This window comes from Magallana gigas, chromosome 4 (genome assembly GCF_963853765.1).
Source record: "Magallana gigas chromosome 4, xbMagGiga1.1, whole genome shotgun sequence".
NCBI lineage: Eukaryota > Metazoa > Mollusca > Bivalvia > Ostreida > Ostreidae > Magallana > Magallana gigas.
The window spans coordinates 22,823,243-22,844,650 of NC_088856.1; the positions used below are offsets into that span (position 1 = coordinate 22,823,243).

Here is a 21,408-nt window from a genome sequence, read left to right on the forward strand (position 1 = left end):
GTAGCGTATTCATACACTATGATGATGATTATCAAATGCGTTTATGAAACAATGCGATATCATCTGTAGTTTACTATTTGTATTAGGAAGAATATTTTGATTGTGGTAGAAGCAGTAGTTAGTTATGTTAAAGCTGTATTTGGAAAATCAATTTCAGGGTCTTTCTCCGTGAATAAGCAATTATATACCATCAACCATGCAAGTCTAAGAGTTTGTAGTGTTGACTTCTGTAATCACTTATATAGTTACATGTAATTGGGACCAGAACCGTCTGGAACCGTAGCTAGCTTTGTTATACATATCCACTGTTACATGAAGTATCAAAGACAGGTTGGGTTAGTATTAGTATAATTAACATTAGTGTAACCAGCTCCAAGAAGTCTTAATTATCTGCTTTGAACAGCTAAAAAAAAACCTTACTGTATTATATGTTTAAGTGCTTGCCCTTGCGTTTTATATTTTGAATGAAAATATTAATGATTGAGTCGCTGTTTCCGACGAGTACCTTCATTAATAAATAATTCATACACTTCATACGAGAATCCAGAAATTTTTCGGGGGGGGGGGGGGGGTCGGATGGGGTTGGGTTGTACCCTGTGTTTGCCGAGGAGGGGGGGGGGGGGGCTATCGTCGGTACTTTTTAAATAAGTTTGGCTTTTTCAGGGCGGGATTGGGGTGGGGTGGGAGATTGGGGGACTGAACCCGATCCCCTCTCTAGATCTGAGCATGCATTTCGTTACATTGATTTTCCCCATAGAAAAGGATTGCATTTCAATGCTAATAAATCTGTATTTGATTTATCAATGAATGCATAATTTTGCTGCTGAATTGTGTTATACACACATGTATACATCTAAAACTTGTCTTTTAACTTCCATTTAATTCATCATGTACAGAAATATTTTAATATCAATGATATTTTTAAAACTCTTTACCGCTTTCTTATCAATATATAAGTTCATTAATTCAGTATTGAAGGAAAATTGAAGTTTGACATCAATAAGTGCCCGGGTCAAAAACATCGGCAATTCAGAAGGAGAAAAACTCCAAAATTGAGGAGTCGCTCCTTCATTTTATATTTAATTATTGATTTATCCATTTATTCATTTTATTTATTTTTTAGTTTTTGAGAAAATACATATATTTTTACACCAGTTAAATTTCGAATTCGTTGGTATACAATACATTGTACACTTATATCGAATATCCGGTGATACGTCTTTATTTATACAGTCATGTAACTAATCAAAGTATGTGCATTTTTCAACTGAATACAAAAAAGGAAGCGTGTATTAAAACTTAAAATTTAAAAAAAAAATGATTTTTGTATGTTTTGTCTGCTGGCTGCGTTTTACAACGGGACTTACGACTTACGACGGGTAACTAGAATTACCGAAATACCCGTGATTTACCTAAATGCCCTTCAAAAACATCGAAATGCCTCATTTGAGCACAAATATTTAACATCATAGTTTAAATCTAAGTGTTTAAATGTATTTCCCCAGTTTTCAGTTTGAAAATGCATGTAAGTATTTTGACATAAATAGCGATTTTTAACATGTGTAGACATTGGGTTAAAAACGATAACTCTTGCATGAATTGCTTTTCACTCGAATAGAGGTGTGAAATTTTATTCCCAGAATAAAATAACTAAGAATTAAAAATAACAGTTTATCAGCTTTTATTTTTTAATATCATATAATAATCATCAAAAATCCATATAGAGTGGAAGCAACTATAAAAATAGCAACTATTTTAAAGACGTAATTCCTATCAGAATTGCTCCTTTCTCTTGCACACGTATATATATAACACAAGTTCAAGTATTATAATAGATATACATTTATTTAAAAAAATAACTTTATATACAATAACTATCTATATAAAATACTAGACATACACTCTTAATGGCGTTTTAGTGGTTTTGATATCTCGGGTATTTCGGTAATTCTATGTACCGACTTATAACCAAATATGAATACTCATGTAAATGTTTGAATTTAATGGCTGTAAATATGATCACAGAAATCAAAATAAGGGTAATCAATGGTTTATTATATACATTTTGTTACTTAAGGAGCATTCCATGAGACTGAAAATATTTACGACTTTATCGTAAGTTCTTTTGTAAAACGCAGCTGTTACGACTTACGGCCAAATTCAGTTTTGAATGCTTTCTATTGGCTGTGAAATATAATAATTGTAATCGAAATACATGTAGTTGTGAATAAATGGTTATATATATATATATGGGTTTTTTCAAAGATCTTTCTATGAGACTGAAAATTTTTACGACTTTGTCGTAAGTTCTTTTGCCAAAATAATTTTGTGTTTTCAACGTGCTTTTGGACTACTTTTACACAATCCGTCAAAAAAGATTTCCCATTCAAAGGGCGGTAAGCGCAATTTTTGGTTGACAACTTCCGACAGTCTCGGGATAGTGTACTTAAATTCAATCATGACATCGTATAGTTTCACTTTGGTTTATTAGATATTTTTTCTTAAGGTATGTATACATTTCAAATGATTTAACACGTAAATCTGTAATAGACGATTATCCCCTCATTAACTGAAGTTATACATGTAGCTAACCGTAGTTTCACTTTACAAGGTGGGTTTAATTTACATGATTCGGGTTAGAGAAATGCCGTTCACTAGAATGTACACACATAATTCTCTCTCTCTCTCTCTCTCTCTCTCTCTCTCTCTGAGAGTAACAAGCGTTGAGGGTCTTATGTATGATATTAAACTATTTGACAATTGAGAGTAAAACATTTTAAGGGAGTCTAAATCTTATCGTCTATTTAGAATAATTCAAAAGATCTTCAACATGTTCAATGCACCATTCATTCGATATCTCTTCATTGACAAATATAATGAATTACCCTGTCAGAAAGCAAGAACAGTGTCTATACTTAATTAATCGAATCACGGATATTTGAATTCTTTTAAAAAGAAATGTTTGCTTCATACATATTGAAAATAATTCTACGCAATTTGTTTGAATGATGGAATTCTGGTATTGTTATTAATATCAACTTCCAGTTAATTCTTTACCATAACTTAATTGCTTTCATGCAATCGCTACTGAACAATAACAGAAGTATATATACATGGTAGGTATACTGTATTTGGAATAAAATAGGGGGCGTAATTACTAGCTGTAAGAATTAAGGCAGTTAATTGCGCTTCTATTGGTTCAGGTTGCTATTGAGTGTGTAAATCACACTCCAAGTATGGATTCTCGGTTCATTTATGCTGACCCAAAGTTAACATAAATTTTTAGAGAACTTATTCTGTCTGAACCCGCAAAGGAAACAAAAGTCCACTCTGGTATGAGGTTGTGTTTTTGGTCGGTATCTCACTTTCATGGCCTTGAAAACATTTTACTGTTTATATCCGTTCTTGAATCTGTACAAAACAACCAGAAAGTAATTTAACAGAATTACAGCCAAAAAGTTGTCAGTTCGTCTCCTTTGATTTTAACAGAACAGCCAAAAAGTTGTCAGTTCGATCGTCTCCTTTGATTTTAACAGGACAGCCAAAAAGTTGTCAGTTCGTCTCCTTTGATTTTACAACTGTTTTTGAATCTCTATCATTGTGCAAACAGTTGTCAGTCTGCCCTTTGTCGCCATCTTTGCTGCCCAATTAAGTGTCCGATTCATTTTTCTCATATGAGAAAAACGAATTTAACACTTGGCTAGCGAAGATGTTTGTTGCTTACACTATGTGACTGTATACATGTAGATTGATCTCTAAACAGTCTAAGATTGAGAGTGTTAACTTCTGAAAAATTGAAAAAAAGAATTCAAAACGTAACTGTATCATTGATTGAAGTACTTTAAATGTATTGCATTTTGCTGTGTATTCTTATTAAAATTAGCTTTATTGGCAAAAGGGCTTCCGCCAAATCAAGTACAAATTCCATGCATATATGTACATATGTATAAGAAAAGATGCATTCAGTAATATACTAACTAAAATTCTGGCTAACTTGTCGAAAAAACACTTTTCTTGCTAGAGGTAATACTGGGTGCCCTATATACAGCGATATAATTAAGCTATACATTTGCTATAATTTTGAAGCCCTTACAAAATTACTGCCTATTTATATCTCAGTGTCCTTGAAACTGCATCAGTGCAGTATTTAATATGTTTTCCAAATGTACAGTTATTCTTAAAGAGATCAGTATGATTTTAAACTTACTAAAATCTGTACATACACTTTGTCTTTTCCTATTGAATTATGTCTTAATATCTACCATAATAATTCCATTGACAACCATCATAATGTGTATTATATATATTATATTTATTGACCATTAATAGATACTTTTGTGTTAAATATTGTACACCACTTTGTGTTATCACTACTTTTAAAGTAATGTAGGAAAGGCCATTCTAAGTTTTCAAACACTGTGCCTTTAATTAATTCTTTACTGTTCCCACCATCAAATAACAAAAATATGCATGTTCACCCTAATCAATGCTGTAATCGTACTGTCAATGTTATATCTGCTTGTTTACACACAAATCCAGATTAATTTATATAATTTGATTGCATTGTTATGATGATTAAATCATTTCAGGATTTAATTCAAGAGCTTGTTATATTCATTAAGGGGGCTTGGCAGTCTTTTTTAGGCTGTATTTTTCTCCTTTGAAAGGTCCGAGCTCTAGCTATAGAAAAATGCCCTAACTAAAATGTAAAATATATGAACTTCTTCGTTAATGAATAATGGTTAATAGCTAAAGATATCATACTGTAAAAGTGATTATTTATACTGGGTGAAAAATTTACAATAGTTATGCGGTAAGCTTAAAACAGCGTAAAATACCCCCTTGTATAGTAAACAAATCTAAACATTAGTGCAGTAAATCACACATTCGCGTATTTAAATATTTGAATTGTTTGAACGTGGAAAACCACTAGCGAAAATATTACCACTTTTACAGTATCTAAAAATTAATGGAAGATTTATAAATGGTTAATTTGTTGACCACCCTGTCAGCCTCCTTAAAACGGTGTGACAGTGGTGTGTATTAAACTATTTTAACAAGAGCTTGGACTTTGGGTAGTCGTGTCAATCGGCGATGTGACGTAGACATGTCTATTTCATTGCTAACCACTCATGCAGTCATGGCTCTTTGAAATAAACAAGATTTGGCTGGCTTTTGAGGGAAGAATAACAATCGTGTATATTTCACTTGAAACCTGCATCATTTTAACTTGTTTTGACGCAAACATCCTACTGAAAGTCTAAGGCCTTTTTGAAATGGTTCTAATTAAAAGTGTTTTTATGATCTAGAGCATGCTACCTGTTTATTAAAAAAAATATGCCATTGGATATGTAAAGTGTGTCTGATCAGATACATGCAGCGTCATTTTGTAATAAAAGCTCGAAATGGACACAGTCAGTCAGATTAAAGCTCAAGGGTACACTGCAGTATGCATACTCATAATTGATTCATAGAAGTGTATAATGGGTAGCTCCATCAAAATGATATGATAGTTACTTTGAAAACTGCTGGTATTGACGGCAGGGAATTTAAGATTGTTCGTTTCTTGCACATTGCATGAATATGATCTTGAGAACATGATCTTTCGTTGTTGCAGTTTTCATTTTTGGAATACTTGTGGCTGCATTATGCAGCATTTTCTCATGATTCAATATTTTTTTTCTAGACTACTATACCTAGTTTAGATGCAAGAAATAAACACTATGAAATACTATCAGGATTTGCTTTGGAGTTATCTGCATTAAAGTCATAACCTGCAGAATTTAGATACATGTAATTAATATGTCACTGACCCGGCTGTTTTGTCAAAATTTAAAGCATTAAAAGACAGGTGTCTTGTTTATCCAACATTGGCACCTGTTGAAAACTTTGCTAATTAAACAATAGTATATAATACACTGATTATCTTATTCAATGGATGCTGTGTTTTGCCAGGCAGGAAGCTTCAATGAGAATATGAATTCTAATATTGACCTTTGTTCAGTTTTGTCTAGTTGTCAATGCAAATGGAATCAAATATCATGAAGCTATTTCTGTTATTGTCATATCTTCCTGTCAATGGATATTTTTTTTTTTTGGTCATATATGAATGCAGTGAGTTAGTAGCTGCACAGATGCCTGAACAAACCGGTAGATAACATTTGAAAAAAAATTGAGCAGCAGTAAAAAAAATATGTTTTAAATTTTTTGCTTATTGCTTCCTTAATTGCTTGCAAATATGTCAGGATAATTTTTTTTTCTATGATGGGTATATTTATACATGTATATATATTAATAATGAATTTTTTAAGTGTAAGTCTTCTATACAGTATTTGGGAAATGCGTATTAAACTCAATTGGTATACACATGTATAATTAAAATTTACAGTCAGTATAATGCTAGTATACTTGTAAACGTACATATTTCAGAGCTATTATAAGTGTAGTTGATTTTCCCAATTTCTCAACTTTATAAATTGTTTTTGGATGAGCTAGTAATTGATATGTTGCAATATATTTTGCCGCTGTATAATAAATGCATATATTGATATGTGCAGATATTAGATTAATAATTCGGCAAAAATAGATTGTGATTTCAGGTAATTGTGTCAAGGGGAGACTATTTAGACCAAAAAATGATAAATCTACAGATGGTCTTGCATTTATAATCTTGAGTCAATTTAAATCAATGTATTTATTTTAAAAAAAACAAACAAAGAACACCCACTACAACTGCAATTATTTAAATTTAAAACTTCTAATACTGTTCCTTGATCATTGCGTACATTCCAAACCAGCAAACATTTGACACCCCACACTACAAGAATTATGGGAATATATGAAGTTCCGCAGTAAATTCTCGCATTTAATGTCAGTCTCACTTTTATATTCTTTTTGTAAAAGTGAGCTAGACTTCAGTTCGAAAATTGAGCCCATATTTTATGGTACATGTATATATGCATGGGGACCATGGCACTTTAATATTTGAATGTTCTACAAGGAGATCAGGAAAAATTAGTCATGAAAAAATGTTCATATCTTTAAAGACTAGTATACATCAATTTTTACCTTCTCCTAATTAAGTTTTCAGCGCTTTCCGAAAATATTTGCTTTTCACATCATTTTTCAGCACTGTAGAATTTTATGTAATGAGGAACCCAGCTTTAAATGGTTTTTACCTAGACCAGTCCTGCATAATTCAAATATATGTAAAAGTTTTGTCATAAAATTGTAAGTCTTGTCAATAGAGGAAGGTTATCAAGGAAATCATTTGATGATTTTTTTGTTTACACGGAGTAAAGACAAGTAAAAAATTGATATCCTTTTTACGTATCATGAGGCAGTAAATGGAATATTTATTACTATGAGTGACTAATTCAGTAATGACCAATGCGAACTGCATGTATAGAACTGTGAATATTTCCTTATGAAAAGAGTGTTATTTTGATTTTCTTTGTATTGCATTCAGAGAATGATCTTTATTGTTCATGTACATCTATTAAATGGATTGTGTTCTTCTCTCACAATATTTCGTCTAATTTTTCCGTCTGTTTTGTTTGGCATGAACCTTGATCACTTGGTTAACTTTGCAAGTTGATGCCATTCATGATGATGAACACAATTGGATAAATTTCTATAATGGCAGAGCATGCATTTGGTATTGCATTGATACTGAAACTTTGTACAAGGAAACGTATTCGTTTAAATCAAGCCAGCATATTTCTTGAATGACATTGGAAGTCTTGTGGAATAATGAAAAAGGAGAGATTTAAGACGGAGCTGTGCAAAAAAATGAAAATTGGGAAATCAATCAGTATTCAGTACTGAAATGTTCAGGATATAGTAAATTTAATGGATAAAAAAAAGTGTTGGTTTGACAACTTCTTATTGGAGCAGGCCAGGGGTATGTAGAAATTTTACACTTAGCTGCAGGTCTTTTAGCTCCTGGTCTGAAGAAAATCAAGGTCAAATTTTTTCAGACCGGAAGCTTAACAGACCTGCAGTTAAGTATACTATGTTCACGAGGCGTATATATAATTTATATATTAACAGTGTAGCATTATTATGATAAAAAATGCAAGTGCTAACATAAAATTGCTTTATCAATTTTTTTTAACACCATTTGGTGTTTCATGGATTTCACCAGAGTTTATAAATGGTCATTGAAATTTAAAATTTGTTGGAGTAGATAAGCATTCAAATTAAACTGTTTTGTTACATTCTGCTTACTTTTAATTAGTAGTTAAAGCATTAATTGCAATTAAATGTCCACAAATTTCTTTACATAACATCGGAGGTCTCTTGTTTTAACTATATTAAATCTTAATACACACTTTTTGATAAAGACATTCATACATATGGTGTAATTCTTTCAAATGTATATCATATACAATTTATGGCATTGCTTTTTTTATGGAGATAAGTTTCAAAATTAACCGTCCTTAAATTATGTTTGCAAGCACTGTAAATATGTTTATAGCTGTGATGGAATTACAAAAACATGCCATTTGAAAAAAAAATACACATTTCCATTATGTAACTCAATCCTTACTTGAAATTAAGTCAATGGAATGTTTTCCAACCATATTGATACACATGTATTATACAACCCCGATATATGTATGATATTCGGAACTTCTGAAAAGTTACTCAGAAGTGAGTTATGATCTCTGCATGTGTGAATGTATGCATACATGTACATGACTAAGACTTCTGTGAAAACAGCTATAAATGTCAGCTATAGTTGTCATTGTGTTCATATGAATGAGAATAATTTAATATTTACGCTAAACCTTTCTATCCCACTTATTTCAATAAGAAACCCAATCCTTAGTGGAATTTTTCTACAGGTGAATTGGACCAATTAAATTCAAGTTATCCTAGTATGCAATTTGATGCAGGTATCTTAATTACCAATCCCATCAAAGAGATGATACATGATGCATATTCCATGCGATTATAAATTGCTTTATTCTTTAGAAAAAGTCACCTGCTAGACACTCCATTTGTGTTATGAGTTCTATTTAACTATATTTTTGTCACCGAGTTTAAAAGGTATACACTGATCTGTTGAGATGATCTTGCAAAAATGAAAGATTTGAGTTCTTTTGTTATGGAAATTATCCAGACATACGTAAAATTTATCTCAGCCAATCTAAAAGCAGCTGGGTCAACGTAGTTTACAGAGCTACTGCGTAAACAAGCTCCTTCAGACTTCCTGGTTCTAAAGAATAATATATATACAATGTATCTCAGAAATTTTTCTACCGCTCATTATATATTTTACAAATAGCTACTTGCATTAAGATAGTTTAAAAGATTATTGTATCGAATGTAAAATGATATTTTTTTATGCAAAATAATATGGAAATTAATGTCAAAAGATGAATTCAAATTCAATATGATCTGCAAATTGAATACCGATGGAGTTTTAAAATGATCTTTTTTATCCCTCTATCTATTCCTCTCTCCATCAATTCATCATTCTCATACCACCACCTGCACAGCCTTCTCTTCCTCCCTTCCTCCATTCATCCTTTTCATCCATCCTTTAATTCCTCCCCCCCCCCCCCCCTCCATTTGTAATTATGTTCTACAGTTTTTGATCATATGCTATCTACAGTTATAATTAATATTACATAATATTTATATATATATATACCGGTATATGTGTGTGTGAATGTAAGTTCATATTATGATAAGATAAATGGCTGTGATTTCTATTCATCCTTTGTCAGCTAGGTACATGAAATTCAGATAAATTCCCCATGTCAATCTAGATCTGATCATGAGTCTTATTTAAATAGTACAAAGTGCAATATTTCTTTAATCATTAATAATTGTTCCCGCAAGCTAGAGTAAACATCCAAATGATTTGAAATAACGCAGGATTTAAATAGCTGTTTAATCTGATTTATCAATACCTGATCATGTACAACTTGGAAAACGTTCAGACTATCAAAATAAAATATATTTTATTTTAAAAAATCCTTATTGTCTTGAATCAAATGATGTTTGATCCTCGTGATAGCAATCAACTGATTATTGTACACATATATTATGCATATGTATAAATGTCACATAAGAGTGAATGTTTTCCTTATTTTGCTTGCAGTGTTAGAGATATAGTGTGAATTTTGTATCCTATATATATGCAATATTTACGCCGCTATTTTGACAAGAATGTCTTGTATTATAGGATATGAAAGTTGTTTTTGGGATGACCTTATGTCTGTCATTTTAATAACAGTATTAATGCCTCAGTGCACACTCATAAAACCCACATATTAAATATCCAGTTTGGGTTTCCCGGTTTGGATATTTTTAGCACAAATATGTTATGGTATTCTGCCTTCGCGCAATATCCTTGACTGTCAACAAGTCTCAATCAAGGGGTTCTAGTATGCAGTGTTGGTGTGTAAAGATCTGTGTGCATGCATTTCTGGTACTCTCAGTGATATAGGGAAAATGTTATTATTATCCAAAGAAAAAACAACAATAAAGTAAGTTAAATATCAAGTAAGAATGGTTTATGATTGAACAAGTAAAAAACAAAAAAAAAAATTTACAGTTCAATTTTTACGCAGTCTTTTTGCCATTTAAAAAAAAGTTAGGTCATGGAATTTTTTGTTCGTGCTGGGAATCTTTGTAGGATCCAGGATGTAACAGTTTTAATGAACCATTTTATTATTATAAATGTAGTAACTTGAGGAATTCCCATTATTCGTAAGATGTACCCAGTCACATTGAATATGTACTATATAAATCTCAAAGAAAAATTTGGTTAACCCTCTAAAACATGACAGTCATTTTAATTTCCTCAATTTTGCAAATGTATTTAAGTGATAATTTTTGTGTGGCGTGACCCGCTTTATTTGTGACAATGTAGTGAAATTTTATTTTAGATTCAAGAAATGTAAGGATTTAAAAAGGGTTTTAACATCTCTGAATTCTAAAAATTTTAAAAGGGCATGGGTTAAAAAAAGAAGAAATTAACATTCTTTTAAATCTTTTATTTTATAGTAGATTTTTGTTTGGAAACAGGTCTATTTATGAATAATATTCAATATATTGAACAGTCAGCAGTCCATAAAAAAAACAACAAAAAACCAGTTCAATGGTTGGAAGGTTTAGAATGTCTGCTGAGAGTATTAATTATCAGTGCATAACTTAATTCAATGCAGCCTTAGATTTCAATGCACTGGTGAAAGCTGATCCAATTTTTTGATATGAACATGATGATTGAATGAACAATCTCTAAGTAAGAATTGTCCATTGCTGCTTAGATGGATGGATGACATGAGTTATCATCATATATAAATCATATAGATGATAAAACAACTGATTTATACATGAACTAGTGCTCCAGTTAACACAGAACTATGTTCTTGCATGTACTCTAATATAAAGAGAGTCAGTGATTTACATGATTATAAGTCCATGTGTTTGCATTTCATGAAGAAAAGAGATTGATTATTGCATTATTCAAATGAATAATAATTTCTCAAAAATTGCGCTGCAATTTTAGGGTTTTCACCTTATTTTTTCTTCTTTTTTTTCATTGACAAATTCATGCTCTACAATCAGATAGATGGATATGAGAAATGAATGAACCCTATGAATTTTAATATCAGCAGGTCAAAGGTCATATTGACAGTCATTGACCTATATACATGTATAATTGCTAAATGACCTTGGATTTTTTGAATGTCAAAATGCTAAAGGTCATTTAAAGCTCACCATCAGCCAATTATTTTATTGTAATAGCATGCTGGTCACCTCCCGTGTGTTTTTAAAACATGACGGAATGCTATTGCCTTAGTTGACCTAGTTAGTAATGTGTTAAAGACTTTTAAAATGTAACTTGCTCATAGCAAGCAAATTGCATATAAATACATGTATAACAAATTTCTAAAATTGAGGGAAAATATTGACTCTTACATGAAGATGAATTACCCAAATAAAATGATTACTTTGGATTTACAGTAATGATTAAAAGTATATGATTTTTCTATCATTCAAATTCTGTGTTTGAATCTTGTCAGGCCAATGGTGCAGCATGATCCAGTGAAACGTTTCCAGGATGCCGAAACACAGAGCTCCAGCTCCCCCTGGTGACCAGATTCCTGACACCCAAGCCCCACCCCCTCCCCTGCCACTCAACTCTAGACACAGCTCATCGTCACAAAGCCTCCGTTCTAACACCAGCTCAACATCAGAAATGGGACATAACTCTTTTGATCGTCGACAGGATCCCAAAAGACTCCCGTATTTCTTTTCCAATTTCACGAGTCAAGAGGAGGTATTTACTTAGTTTTATGGTACATGATGTAATTGCATGACAAGGATTTGACTTATATTAATGTTTTGTTGAAATATGCTTTATCGTGAAACTTGGAAGTGAATTTCTCTTGTACAGATATATAATGCTAGGACTATATATAATTATACTATATTAAGACTCATTTGGTAATACATGAATTTGATCTCAAATTTTTATGCAATCTAGTTTTGTGTGAAACAAAACATTGACCTAGGGCAAAGCATCTAATTTTTTTATGTTTTATCAAAGATGTGTTTATTTCAAGGTGTGCCAGTTTTTGTGCCATCACTCCAAAAAGAAGCCAGGATTCTTTTTGCTAAGGCCGAGTTTTAGCAACAGGAGTTCTTTCTCGGTGTCTGTTGTGTAAGAGTTTTAACAGTGTTTTCTCTCTCTCTTTCTCTTTCTCTCATTTCGATAATTATTCATCCATCCAACACTAAATTCAACTCAGTTACCATTATCATTTGTTCAATGTACATCTAATAACAGTACCGATATATAAGAGACTTTTAATGCATGTATGGCCAGTAATTAAGAATGATGAACATTTTTCTTTAATACTACCTGTACTGAAAAAGCAAAAAGATCAGTGTAAGTTGTATGTTTCATTAGTCTAGAGTTTTAAGATGGATTGATTGTAATTTGTGATTGTGATTTCAGAGTCCCTGATAAAACAGTGCGTCACACAAACATTAAGACGGACCTTTTCGAAGGCTCCAAGAGGTATTTCCTGGTGCCCGAGGTCAAGTTCCCTTCAGTCCAGCACCTAGTATCTTACTATGGTGAAAACGAGGTGAAAAATCTTCAGAAAGTGAACAATGTGCGCTTTTTGTATCCTCTCAAGAGTCGAAGGGAGAGCCGGACTGAAAGTTTCGAAGATTCGGGGAGTTCCACAAGTGGAAATAGTCACTATCAGTCGACCAGTGATGTGGCCAATATGTCATTAGAAAATCCTCCGGCTCTTCCCACGAGACCTAGGGATCTACCCCGACTGTCTTCCCAGAACTCTCTTGGTTTATCCCCAAGCCCCAGCACCGCCAGCATCGGAAGTCCAGGGGAGGTGTTCCAAAATGGCAGCTTCCACGGCAGTTCGCTGTCCATTGAAAGCGGGAGGAGTGGGGGCAGAGACATCAGGGTAGGGGCTCAAAACGGTTCCGTTTCTTCAATCGATTTACGTCCGCCTGCCATGTTGCCGATTGTGCATTTGACTAAAGATGGCAATCCTTATTACTCAAGTCCGAGGAATGTTGACGAAGACATCACGGACAGGTTGAAGGAGGTTCTAAGACAAAGTGAAGTGTGTGATTGTGGCATTCCTAGAGACAAGGCAGATCTGCCGTTAGGATGGACAGTGCATAGGAGCAAAGACCCATCATCCTTCGGGAAAATTTTCTTCCAGAGTAACAAGGGAGTGACATCCTGGAGACTTCCACAAGAAGTGGAAAGTAAACTCAACTACGATCAACACCAGAACCTTAAAGAGTTGAGGAATGAGCGAATAGTGCCAGTACCGAGTAAGAGGCGAGATATCATCAGTGAAACAAAGTTTTAGAAGTGTCTTAAACATTTGAATGACATGGATCTTTAAATTCTAAAGGTTGATGGAATAATGTGCCCCAGCATATATGTGATAAAACTCTATGGACTCAAGCAACATGTATGTGTCATGCAAAAGTGGCGGGATTTTTAAAGAGTGAAAATTAAGAATGAGGATTATATTGAACGGAGAAAATATTTCAGTGTTGTGATTATGTGCAAAGACACCTTTCTTGGCACCTCATATACCAAGAATAAAAACCAGAAAACAGCAAAAATCATGTGTACACATTAGTGTTGTGTTTTGATTGAGGACATATTTATTCATTTGGTGATGCGTTTTCCAGGAACGGAAACCAGAATTAAAAAAACAAAACAAAACTTGTGTACACAACTGTGTTATGAATCCACAGAGGAACCTCGTGAAATTGAACACGCAAAATGGCATTGGCCTAAATGTCTTTTTCCTTGTTGGAACTATATGTAAACATCAGAACACATAGCAGTTTCATCATGGTTGGCAAATATTAAAATAAAAAAAAAAAAAAGGAAGTTGAGTTCAAGTGGCTGCCAACCTGTTCTGTCTGTGACACTAGTTTCACAGGAAGTTATTCAACAATTGATTGTGTTGTTTCATATAAAGGCCTGTTATGTACATATAATAAGTTTAAGTATCAATGTGTACTAAGTCCCATGATAGTGTCAGTTTGCTCAGAAAAAAATTGCATATATATTTTTTGTACCTCTCAATAGATATACTAGTACTTGGTATGCAGTTTTCAACTGTACATGCATGTTTAAGTGTGTGTGGTTTTTTTTTATCATTATGAGGTAGCCAGTGAATTAATTTCTTTTAAACTTGAAGTTCTATTTACTTTTACATGTAGCATCATATGTTTTTATGGATGTGACACATATACATTTATTAAACCAATCTAGACCAAAAACATAACCTGCAAATCAATATTTTATGAATAAGGCAACAAATGTCTAGATTATTTGTTTCAATATTTGAAACATTTTGTATTTTGACTAATATCCTACACATTATTTGCATACACCTGGAAAAATATTTTTTTGATAAATAGTCACATATGCATACATTTAAGTATAACATTTTGAGGAAAGCATGCAGCATTTGTTATGAAATTGCCTTCAACACTACAGCAACAAAAAATGAATGGGGTTGGTGGGATTGAATGATTGAGGTAGATAAGAGGGTTTTAGAAGAATATATGGTATGCTCCTTTGATCTATTGACAACTTTTCATCTACCTATATTACATGTATATTATTTACACCACTGTGTGTAAAAAAAATTCTCACAGTTTTATCTTTTGCTCAACTTTAATTAGCTTTCTTTTTTCTATCAACATTTATCTCAGATAAAAATTTGATATTTGCCTCTTAAGGTCAAGTTCAAAAGCTGGTGAAGTTCAAGGTCATTCAATAAGCTAGAGGTCATATTGGTTGTAACGTTTTGACAGGTCTGTTCTCCTTTTGGTCCAGCTCAGATGTAAATTTTTTTCGAAGACATACTGAAGTTGAATTTCTCATTTCAAGGTCAAATTAAGACTTTGATTGTTTATATTGCCTACAGATAATTTGCTACTTCATTATTTATTCTCAAACCTAAGGTTGGTACAAAAAAGTGTACATAGTTGTTATAAATGATTTTTTACTCATCAAACTAACATTTTTATTTATTTTTTTACACTGATATATATAATTTACAAAGACACCCTTAATTGTTCAAACCTATTTAATCTAGCTGTTACAAACCATTGTTTACATTAAACATTCCCAATAAGAAAGGACGTAGGTTTTAGAAAGTTATATTTCTAAAACATTTATTTGTTAAAGAAAATAGAAGAAATCTAAGTGTTATGGTTGTGAATAATTTATTTTTTCTGTATGTATTGCAATACAACTACATGTACACTATGAATCAGTGTAAATCAAGTTAATTATTGAAAATACATGTAATCTGTTGTATATGACATTGCTTTCTTTGAATGTTCATACTAAACCACAATGATAAGGCACTTATCATGCAGAACCGCAGCAGAAGGGAATATAATTTTGTCTGACTTAAGCTTGTTCAATGCACACTTGAATGGGTTTGTTTTAACATTAGGGAAGTCAATAAATGCTAAATGGAGAGAACGGTTTTTTTGGTTTTTGAACAAACATTTAGTATGCATGTACATGTACTCTGAAAAAAAAAAATTTACTCTGTCTATAAATATAAAAATCTAACAAAAGAGGAATAAATTTGAAGTACACATACAACAATTAAGGTTCCTTTGTCTATCTGCCACAGATCAAGATAACTTGCACTGATGATTTGCTTTCATATCTTGACAGAATTATCAAGTTGTGTCAGAATTTCACCTGCAAACCAAGGCAATCTGAAAATGTTTGGATCTTGATTGTAATTAAAATTTCTAATAGAAAACCAAAATTAAAAAAGTGTCGATGACTCTTCAATTTTGCTCCACTAAATTTGACCGTAATAGAACCTAATGGCATGGAAAAGTTTAGAACCATGGTTTTCTCTGAAAGAAAAATACTGAAAGTGTTTATGAATTGAAATTTTAAACTGTCTTTTACACTCCTTTTTTTATTGCCTAAAGTGTGCATATCAACTTGTTTTACTCTTATTCATTCCGTGTACATGTACAGAAAAACTGCTATTATTGGCTGCATCCCAAGTTTTTAAACTGGTTTGAATTCGAAACGTGACCTAAAAAGCTCATTTAAATGAATTTTATTTATGTGAATGCTTTATTTATAGCTCGGTGATTCAAAACGATTCTATTAAATGTATTTATTTTGTATGTACATTGCAATGTTATATTGTGGATGTGCCCTGCTGAAAGTGCTGTATAGGAAATACATGTATTTGTTATACAAGGAAAAACGTCCCTAATCCGACCCTAGTTTCATTTGTCATATACTAATTAATCATTCCATGCAATAGTCCTGAGTTTCCTTTCATTTGTTAGTATCAGTGAGAATTGTGTGAAGAACATACTAAGTACCAATTGAAAACAATCATTTTCTTGATCATTATACATTGATATTTATAAGGCAAACTCATTTTTCATGTGCATTTTGATTTGATTTAGACTGATATTCTGACAACAGCTATAATTATTAATTAGTCTAATCTTGAGAGTGGTTTTAATGCTATTTCTGTCTTCTTTCCTGTCATTTACTAAGGTCTATGCACTGTACCCACACTATTTCAGATCATGCATTTTCAATCTTCTTTTTAACTCAGTTTAGTAAGTTGCACTATTTATTACATGTAGCACTTAGAACTTTATCTGTAATTGCTCCGAGTAACTCGTGTGTCTCAAGTATTACCGTACTTTTTGTCTGCAATGCACCTTTGCTCAAGTTCAAGTACTTGTAGTACTATGCTTTGATAATCCAATCATTCCAATGGTTATAAATAGCTATAGTTTTCTACTATTATCATCCAATGCCAGCACAATTGTTCAATCTTGAAATTCGAAAAAAAAAGTGTTGAATCGGTTCATTTATTCTGTTGCTAAAATGCTGTATTGTTTATATACTGTTTTATTTTTCATTAAAAAAGGAAGGATTTTTGAGGAATTTTTGCATTTTTTTTATCATAATGTATATTTAAATCGCTGTTTCGCTGAAAGACCTTGTATTTTATCTTTCATTCCAGTCTTAAGAGGACTCGTGTCCTTATGAAGCTATTTATCGTACAGAATAAAGTAATTGATGACACGGTAGAAATTTCCTCTTCAAATTGTATAGATACAAAGTCTGTCTTGTTATTGTAAATTCCAGTATCATAGGAGACACACTTCTATGATTTTTTTTAATACCTTTTTGCAAGAAAGAATCATCAAGGTGACATAGATAAATTTTCTAAGGTTTCCACTATTTTGCATCGTTTTAATGAGGTGTTAGGTTGCACGATTTCTCACTTCGCTTTGATTGCAGTTTTAGATAACATTCTTGGACTATAGAAAAAGCATCATGCAAGACATAATCTTTTTGAAAGTATTTTTTTAAAACCTAAACCTGCGCATCAATTTGTTTTTTTTTAGGTAGTGAAATGAGAATTGGCTTTTGTTGAACGAGGTCCTTATGTATTTGATGTCAAAAGGGAAAGGGGATGGCCCAAACTATTCCTTCGATAACGATCCTTATTAATATTAGAAGAAGCACTGCATCTATTATTTATAGACACGGTGATATTTATGAAGCAGAATGCATCGCGGGCCGGGGATCATTAAAGAAACCCTCGATAATAGTTGAATAGCAAGATTACCGGTATTTGAAATGGATTCTAAATTCTTTAAATGCCTCACCTCTTTTTGGAAAAAAATCGAGCGAATTTATAGCTTATAAATAGATTTCAGATCTAATCATCTTGTTATTGTGATGACTTTTGCTTTTTAAATTCAAGATTCCTGAACTTCATTTGCATTTTGGGCACGTAGAAAGGGTGTGATAAGTTAATTTTGGGGGTGTTTTCTAGTGGGAGGGGGTGGAGATTGTACAAGCATAAAGATACCCAAAAACAAAAAACGAAATTGGGGGGGGGGGGGTGATGAGTTTCTGTGAAAGGAAAATAAATTCTGGTACACAGGAAATGAAGGTTTCGTTGAAATTTACTGGAGAAATACTCATGCGCCGATATCATGTTTAGTTATTTATTTTCTGTTTTATTGCGATAGCTTTTGTATTGATATTTCACATTACTCAGGTTCAAAGCTTTCAATTAAATATAAAAACTTAAGTAATTTACTTTATATGTTGCTTTCATTATTATAATAAATGATATTTTTTTTTCCACAAGTGAGCTTCAAACTTTCAAAACTAGTACATGTATGTACACATTACTAATTTATTTACTAAGATGAGTACCTACAGTTCACTGATCAAAGCTTTAAGGAGAAGAACTATTAAGTTGTTAAAATTTGTTTCAGATCCTTTTGTGTAATCAATAAAATATGTTCATAACAAAAACTGATGAAAAGGAAACACGAGGAAAGTTTTAAACAAGAAAAATACTTTTTGCGCCGTTACAAATTTTAAGTTTCATCGTCCCGCTTAAAATCCTTTTAACTTTTGTCAGAAGTTTTTAAGATGTCTGATAAGAATTTGTTAAATTAAATGTAAAAACAGGAAGGAAATGGGCTTATAATTACATTAGTAAGGAAATTTTAGAGAAGCTCAACGCAATTTATCGTATATCAAAGAGAGACAACTGTTGATTTATTTTTACCTGAAGAAGTACATGTATTGAGAGAATATTTGTAATTTGTGTTACATGAATTTAATTAGAAAGTGAGAATCATTAACATTTATGATACCTGCTAAGTGGTTTAACGAATTTTTTTTGTATTTTTTTTTCTATGAATATCTAATATCATTGTTTAAAAACATGTACCTGACCATTCATACGAGTTTTATCATTTTCTTGCATATATTTTTATGTACATGTATACACATACATTATATGTTCAAGTGTATGCTTGTTGTTGAATCCTACGCAAGCTTATTTTTTATATTATATATGATTATTCTTGATAACCATGCACAATCATTTTAATGACTCCCATTTGTTAATTTGTTATGAATATTATTTTTGTATGAAAATAAATGTTGCTTAAAAATTTAGTTTTTCCGAACTGCTTGACTGGATTATTTAATTTAGATCTAGACTCAACCTTTTCACTGTACACGTTTGGGAGTTTTATAAGGTAATTGCTCAGAAAAAAATATTGAGAAATATGCATTCACATCATTATGTATTTCCAATTGACCCCAGCTGCTGAATTTTCAGAATTGCAATTTTCACTTTCAATAAACTCAAATCATCAGATGAAAACGTCACACATCGGAATGAGATAATGATAAGCATATATTAGAGAGAATTGGTATATCTAATGATTCAGAAATAACGTCTAAAATCGCTAGCATATTACATGATGCATATACTTAAACACTGAAATCTGGAAAACAGATTGACGTAATCAAATTTATACAAGTGATAATGTGTCAAAATTCCGCGTAGCTACATGTATATATACATGTAAATACATGTATTTTACGTCAAATTCGATCCTCTATTGTTCGAAAATTGGAAACAATCAACAAAAGACACTTTATTTAATTTTGACAGTAAAGTACATACATGTACATGTAATCCGATAACTTATAATACGGAAGGGTGGTTTGCATGGTTTTTTTTTATTTTTGCTTGTTTTGTTTTTTGTTTTATAAACTTACGTACATGTGCACTACACTGAAAGACTGTATTTTTACGTCAAACAGCTTCACTCTTTGAAAATACACGAGAAGGACATGGTGTTTGGAAGGGGGGAGGGGCGATTGTAATCAGAATACACAAATTTTGATTAAAAAATTCTGCATTATCAATAAATATAGCACCATTTAGCGTAATCATAATTATACTTGACATACTGGTGTCAAGAACTTGATTGATAAGGAAGGAAATAGCTACAGATATATTTTCTAAAATCATTTTGCTTTTTATAATACACTCATTAATTTATTGATTAATTTTTTTTTGTTTGAAAATGGACTAAAAAAAGCATGACGTATATTTTTGCGATAATGTGTAATAATACTCTACTACGTATGCTTGGCTAGAGACGCTAGTTGTTAAAACAATTTCTTTCTATAGTATTTTAGATAATTCCCCGTATATTATTATAATAGTACAGGAAATTATCTTACTATGAAATTATTTTTAAAACCAGACGCTGGTTCGCTAGAATCACTTTAATATAATCAGATACATGTATAAGATAAATGTGTGGTACTACGAATGTTAGTGTTGGACACCTACATATATATAGTTAATATAACTATGATTTTGAATTTAAATAAACGTAATAAAATAAACGCAAAATATAATCCATTTAAGTATAATACAAAAAGGTTGAATTATTGTATGTTAGCGTCGAAAACCCATGGCCATTCTAGTTTACGATTACCGATCGTTAGATTACTCATGAATTTTTTCTCGTTTTCGTAAATACATGTACATATTTATTCTCAATCCACTAACGAAAAGCAATACCTACATTGTTTATGAATGTTTTAAATCGAATATCTTATAATGAAAAACAGACATGTAAACATTATATTGGTGATAGGCAAGGGTTTCCACACAAAAGTGTAAAGAGGCCAATCGGAATAGGCCATGAATTGTTCACGAAAACTAGAAATATTCTTTAAGTGGTCCACCCAGTCCTCAGTAATACGAGGCATGCCGGCGCCATGGTCGTGGTTTTGGCAATGGCTATCTTAGAGAGGATAACACTGGAATTTGCCGCCCAAAACATTGTTGATGACCGTGAGTGATCAATTTGAATGTTACAGTAATATTCATGAATTAGTGTCATACGCGGATCTTGAATATATTTACAGTGGAAGGGGGGGGGGGGGTGGGGGGGGGGGGTGGTGGTCTTAATTCAGGAAAAGATGGTGTCCGAGGCACATTTAATATTACTACAGAGTAACTGTTATCA

General features: G+C 32.0%; 1 protein-coding gene across 4 annotated transcripts in view; it reads left to right on the forward strand.

Annotated features, from left to right (window-relative positions):
- The window catches only part of LOC105336200 (uncharacterized), a 55,906-nt gene extending 38,430 nt beyond the window's left edge, over positions 1 to 17,476 (forward strand). The window contains exons 2-5 of one of the 4 annotated variants that reach the window (XM_066081652.1): positions 2,439 to 2,506; positions 12,045 to 12,301; positions 12,588 to 12,685; positions 12,983 to 17,476. In XM_066081652.1, coding sequence (XP_065937724.1) covers positions 12,083 to 12,301; positions 12,588 to 12,685; positions 12,983 to 13,874 — 1,209 coding nt within the window. In that variant the 5' untranslated portion in view covers positions 2,439 to 2,506; positions 12,045 to 12,082 and the 3' untranslated portion in view covers positions 13,875 to 17,476. Of the gene's footprint in view, positions 1 to 2,438; positions 2,507 to 7,745; positions 7,904 to 10,346; positions 10,503 to 12,044; positions 12,302 to 12,587; positions 12,686 to 12,982 lie in introns of those variants that run through there. The other 3 variants (XM_011440429.4, XM_011440428.4, XM_066081653.1) reach the window with 3 other exon arrangements.
- Positions 17,477 to 21,408: the final 3,932 nt, after the last annotated feature.